The sequence below is a fragment of the Trichogramma pretiosum genome, unplaced genomic scaffold (genome assembly GCF_000599845.2).
Source record: "Trichogramma pretiosum strain Unisexual culture from Peru unplaced genomic scaffold, Tpre_2.0 scaffold1, whole genome shotgun sequence".
Classification (NCBI taxonomy): Eukaryota; Metazoa; Arthropoda; class Insecta; order Hymenoptera; family Trichogrammatidae; genus Trichogramma; species Trichogramma pretiosum.
The window spans coordinates 4,932,188-4,938,684 of NW_019641703.1; the positions used below are offsets into that span (position 1 = coordinate 4,932,188).

Consider the following 6,497-nt stretch of genomic DNA (forward strand, 5'->3'; position numbering starts at 1 on the left):
TCGTTCCCGAGCTTCTCGATGATCATTTCGCAGCAGAGAATCGGCAGCCGATAGCCTATCAACTCCCAGAAAGGATGCAGTGTCCAGCGCCGGAAAAATCGCCTCGTTATCTTCTCGCAGAGATGCGCGACGCAAGCCTCGTTTTCGGGGAAGTAGTGACCGTGGGTCGTGAACTCCACGAAGTACTCGTACGTGAGTTTCTCCGCCTCGCCGGCTGGCAAGCGAACCAGCTCGTCGAGCGACAGACTCGGACTCAACCTTATGCTTTCCGCTTTTTTCAGCGACTCCTCGTCGAGTGGATGATCCGCGCTCGACTTCTCGAGCAATCCCTCCTTGGCGAAAAATTTCATGATTGTCAGCAAGTCGCTTCGGCTCGGCTCGTATCCTCTTTTCGTCAGTCTATCGACCACCGCCGGAGCGCCGGCCGCCAGTCTCAGATCCGCGGGACAGAACGTATTTTTGGAAGATCGTCTCTCGACGAAGGCATCCTCGTCGGGAAAAAAGAAGTCGGACAAGTCGGCGCCACGATCCAAGACCGCGTCGAGCGCGCGCGGCAAGAACCTCGCCGCGGCCCATTGATCCGCACCCACCGATGGAGTTTGGCGTTGATCTCGAAGAACAGCTCGATCGATCCGTCGTCCCTGCATCTCCGACAGATATCGTGCAGAGGTGTAAAACCCTCCGCGTTGGCAGAATTCGGACTCGCGCCTCTTTCCAACAGCGACGCGATCATCGGTCGGTTTTGATAGCGCACCGCCCATTGCAACGGTGTGTCGCCCGAATTATCCCGGGCATCGATTTTCACCGAACGATCATCGTTGTCGCCGAACTCGAACAATATCCTCATCAAATCTTGGCCTCGATCGAGATCCTTGGCGATAAAGTGCAGAGACGTCGTTCCTTCTATATCGGCCAAATTCGGATTGGCGCCGTAATTCCTCAGCAGTAACTCGAACACCTCTGCGCCTCCGTACTTCGTAGCCAAAATCAGCGGCGGTTGGACGTACTCTCGCGCCGGTAAATTCGGGTTCTGTCCGAGCTCGAGAAACTTCTCACAGACGTCGACCGAGCCATGCTCGCAGGCCACATGAAAATGCGTCAAACCCGCGTCGTCCATGTAATTGAGGTCGAATCTGTTGTAAATTTGAAACAGGTAGTTGGCCAGTTGGGGACCCAGGTAAGACCCGTAATTCAGTGCCGTCGTGCGACACAATATCGGCCGGCCGTGCTCGTCGACGTCGTCGGGCTCGTGCTTGTAACCCGCGCGAGCCACGAACTCGACGAATCGTCTTCCATGCTGATAAATCGCGTCGATCTCCGTTCGTTTGTACGTCACGGAATCCAAGAGAAGCGCTTCGATCTCTCTCGCGCTGAAAATTTCTCGGAGATCGGGTGGTGGGCCTTGCCAAAATATGGCTACGGGATACAGTACGTGCGTGAGAAATTTACGCAGCTCCTCTCTGTCGTCCCAATCGACCCGTTCGCGTTTGATCTTTAAACGTTCTATTTTTTCGGGATTAGAGAGATCTTGTGCTTTTTTGTTATAACTATAGTTATAATTATAGTTGTAGAGGTGATCGTCGATACTTTCGTCGGACGAGGACATGGTTCTGGGCACTCGCGCGCGCATACACACACTACACAATGAAATAGTTTTACTTTTTGGTTCACGCTGTACTGCGACGACGTGCAACGTGTACGTATACACACGGAATAACTTTATTTTTTTTCGTTCGATCGAGTACGGAGCGATCCACACGAACGCGTGTAGCGCACGGAAGATTGGTGGACACTGGACAGCCTTTTTCACAGTCGAGTCACTACTGGTCACTTTACTGATTTGACTGGAGGCAGGAAAATCAGAAAAGTGACAAGTAGTGATGGCCGGGAAAAAAGCCTGGTTACCTTTGCGCAGACTCACTAAGCTCGTTTTTTATTAACTCACTATCGATTGCGTAGTCTACATAAAGTTTAAATTCGAAAATTTCGATTTTGGTTTTTATGTCTCGACGTCGTTCAGTTTTGATCTCGCTTTTTTAACGTATCTAATTTTTTCTAATTTAGCCAATTAGCCGTTGCGAAACCCGATGATCGTCGTGTTAAAACTTCGGATAATCCGATTTTTAGGTACGCGCACACCCCTCGCAATGTATACGCAAGCGTTGGTGCCGATCTCTCGTATATATTATACACGTGAATCGTTCCCGGCTTTCAACCTGTTCCTCGTAAAAATAGCTGTATATTCGGGATCGATCGGTCAAGCTCGCATAATATAGGAAAAAAATTGGTAGAATAGCACTCATAATATCGAGTATATTTTCGATTTTTCGTCTCCTCCGCCGATATCTCGGCTCTCGATGATAACGTCAAGGATAATCACGGCGTTAAATACGATCGGTATATAATACGGGGCACGCATTACTTACCCATCGAGCGCGTTAAACTTTGGTGCGGGCCTACACGTGCATTATAATATCGCGCGCACCGAGAGAGAGGTGAAAGTACGCGGCGTGCGCACCGTCTGTATAGTGCAGTGTATATACGTACTAATAATAACGCGCTCGCCCCTGTGTGTGTGTGTGTGTGTGTCTGTGTGCGCGCACGTAGCACACGTATCTCGAGCCGCTGCAGTGCAGCAGAAATGTGAAAAAATTCGAGCCCGGCCTCTGCTTGCTCCGTATTATATGTGTATGTGCGCGTTTATATGGGCAATATGGGATCGCGAGCCTCTCTCTCTCTTCCATTTAACGCGTGCGTGCGTATTAAAAGTTCCGCGCTGCGCTCGAAAATTAAGAAAAAAAAAATAAAGAATAAAAGAAGCGGCGCGTTGTTGCTCGCGCGCGCGCCAAGTTGCATTATATCCATTTAGCGAGTATTCGCGAAGTAGCGCGATCTGCGATACACGTTCGGAGCGAGCACCGCTGTTATACATACATAGTACATACTACTTACTACTACCGATGCAGCGTGGCAATAAACTTTTATATCATTGCTCACGCGTTCCATTTGCCGAGTAAGAAGAAGAAGTAAGACGAAAAAGGAAAAAATTCGTTCGCTCTCGTACTCGTATTTATGCACGCGTGCATGCGTGCACGTATCGATAAAGATTATACAGACGGCAGATCTGCGTTTTTCCGCACACGCGTACATTCGAAAAATATCCGCGCTTTCGTGCCCTTTCACAGAGAGAGTAGTTGGTGCCTTATCGATTATTCGATATTAACGCGTACGTATGTGTGTGTGTGAGCGCAGTTCGATATTCGAGAAACTTGATTCCTTGGGATGGAAAGTTTCTCTCGATATACGTGCGTATATAGCCAATCGATCGGTTGCTGCTCGTGCAGTGTATATATATACGAGTTGTGCCGCGCAGTATAAGCTCATCGAAGCGAAAATCATCACGAGGAAATACTCTGGTGGAGTTTCGCGATTAAAAAAATGATCGACTTGATCGATCGGAATCGAGTCTCAACGCGTATGCAACGTATACATAAGTACGCATCGATGTATCGACGTGTCTTTTGTTTTATAGATAGAATATACCCATGCACATACTGCTGTCGCCGCCGCTGCTGCTGCACACCTGCCTCACTCCCCATTTCCAAGCTGATATATAGAGCAGCCTGTGCCTATACATACGTATATGTATGATCGCGGCGCGCATGCAGGACACTCGCTCCCACGATTCGCATGCATATCTGCCTGGAAAGAGACCTCGGTATTATATCGCGCTTAGTCGCTTAACCACCCTTGCATAGTATATATTCCAACTCTGCGCTCTCCGGCTTTGGAACAATATCGCCGCTAAACGCGTGTAGGTATATATACTATACGTCCTATATATAGAATCACATCGAAGGCTCCACCGTGTGTGTGTGTGTGTGTGTAGCTTCGCGATCGAGCTCCGCGGACAATGCAACGGCGACGGCGGCGACGACGACGACGATACGAAGGACTGCACATCGAGCCTGCGATACTTATGTATGTGTGTGTCTGTGTGTAGGTACACGAGATGCAGCAGCAGCTTTGGTGGCGGCAGTCGCGGCGACCGACGAAAGAGACACAAAACGTCGAAAAAAGACACTCCCTATATACTATACGCTACCTCGACGATGAGAGAGCGAGCGAGGAAGAGAGAGAGAGAGAGAGAGAACGCGCGCGGACTCTCTTGTACCTTATATTATACACACACACAGGTACACACTTATACACAAACTCAAGAGAGTACTGCTGCTGCTGCTGCTTCTGTCTTATAAACTTATAAGAGAGGATAATAAAGCCGCTCGAGCACACGAGTACTCTGTCGCGCTGCATTTGGAATTATGCATTGACCCTTTCTTTTTTTTTTAGGTTGAGCCGATTTTTTCATTATATTGAGAGAGGGCTGGATTATTCTCATTCACAAAGAGGCGCGATGATATAGGCAAAAAGGCAGTCGCTCTTATTATATTACTATACATTATAACAGAGAAAGAGCGAGAAAGAACGAGAGAGAGAGAGAGAGAGAGTGAAAGAGGCAAAGGGGATGTTATATATACACTCGCATTGTACTTATTATCGTCATTATACAATTGCGGTGTTGGTTCGTTTGGGTGCGCGCAAAAGGCCCCGAATTTATTCCCCGAATCTTTCTTCTCTTCCCCCCTTTACTTTTTCAAGTATACAATATATATATATATATATATATATACAACAAGTGTCAGAATTGGGAAGCGCATAATTACCTCGGATATATCTCTGTGAGACATAATGGCCTAAGCCGGCGAGCCGGAGCATCGGGCATTATAACAACAATAATAATGATACTGCACTGCTGCTGCTGTTGCTGCTGCACGTCTTCGTCGTCGTTGTGCTACTGCTGCTGCTATCTGCCCGTTACGTAGCGGCTGCGGCTGCCGCAGCCTGTTGGGCATCATCGGGCCCCATATACGCACGCACACTCACAAACACACAAGCACAAGCACTTTATGAACGCACGAATTACACTCGATTATCTTCACAATATTAAACCCCTTCAGACACAAACACTTTTGCAATCGCGTCACATTTTATTAGTTACCGATCTCTCTCTCTGTTTCGTATAACCGATTTGACACAATGTGACATACACGTTGGAGCACGCGGCTGCTGCTGCTGCCGTGTCTCGCGCAGCTCCTCGACGATTTGGCAAACCTCGACTCTTTCGATTCCGATGCGTGCGTGAATGCGTGAGTATATAGTACAAATATAATACTTGGTCCCTCTCGCGGAGGCCGTAGCTTCGAGACTGCTGGGATACACTGAATTCGAGGATAGCTCTCAGCTCTCAGCTCTGCTCTCCGCGAGTACAAAACGTACGGTGAGTAGAGAGAGAGAGAGAGGAACTCGCCGAGGAGAAGAGAGAGAATGAGAGAGAACGAGAGAGGAGGGATGTATATACGGCCCAAGCTCGTGTATATCGTATTATATTATATACCTATATACAGCGAGCTGTGCGAAGGAATATACAGGTATATACATATAATGTAATGTGCATTGGCCGCGCGCTGCATTCCTGAGGCACAGCCATCTTGGAATGTGACCCCGGGTCCCCCCTCCGGGGAGGAGGAAGAGCGAGCCCGAGCGAGCGAGCGAACGAGCAGTAGTAGTAGCAGTAGTGGTATATATATAAGGCCCTCCGATGAAAGAGAGTCCCAACTGACTCTAAATGGGTATACGTATATGCAGCACCAACACACATACGTAGCTCACGCACAGGTAAAGGTCCCCGGCTCGATTGACTCGCGGTATATACACACTTGCATGCGCGTGTATGTATGCACTGCACACGTATAATAATGAGTATGTATGCGTATGTATATCGCGTTATACTTTACCTCTCGCACGCCGGGGCCTTGTATATATGTATATATAATATATAATATACAGGAGAGAAGGTATAGGTATATATATATACGCATGTACACACGAGAGGGGGTGCACCTGCCTCTGCCTCGTGCCCGTGGACTGCAGTGTTTGTGCGAGCGCGAGCGCGCGAAAACTGCATCCATACTGTTTTATACTATATATATGGGTCAAAATAATACTTTTTTACAAAACCGTGCGCACGTATGTCACCGATCTTGACGCGCTTTTGATATGTTATAGTACATGGTAAAAAGGTCCCAAAAAAAAATTTTTAGACCCCCTCCCCCCTCCTACCCCCCACTTCCGGTATAAACGTCCATTTTCGATCTATATTTTTTCTGAGGACATGAAGCAATTAAAAAATCTGAAAAAATTCACAAAAATACTTTTCAACAATCCAAATAACCTTGAATTTTTTCAGATTTTTTAAGTGCTTCAGGCCTTCAGAAAAAATCATTGAAAATTTTGAAAATCGAGATACGGCGATATGAGCCGATATAGTAAACGGAAATTTTTTCAGTTTTTTATTGCATTAAAAAACATAACCTCAATTTTTTTCAGATTTTTTCAGATGACCTAACGCACCTTTTGAAGCCAAAAACCGCTTTTTT

At 47.3% G+C, this 6,497-nt stretch overlaps 1 protein-coding gene across 1 annotated transcript in view; it reads right to left on the bottom strand.

The window, feature by feature from the left end:
- Window positions 1-4,748, bottom strand: part of LOC106657725 (tetratricopeptide repeat protein 28) — a 39,330-nt gene extending 34,582 nt beyond the window's left edge. Inside the window, exons 1-2 of the mRNA XM_023462761.1 lie at window positions 4,725-4,748; window positions 2,138-2,173 (exon numbers count right to left, since the gene is read on the bottom strand). Coding sequence (XP_023318529.1) covers window positions 2,138-2,173; window positions 4,725-4,748 — 60 coding nt within the window. The remainder of the gene's footprint in view (window positions 1-2,137; window positions 2,174-4,724) is intronic.
- Window positions 4,749-6,497: the final 1,749 nt, after the last annotated feature.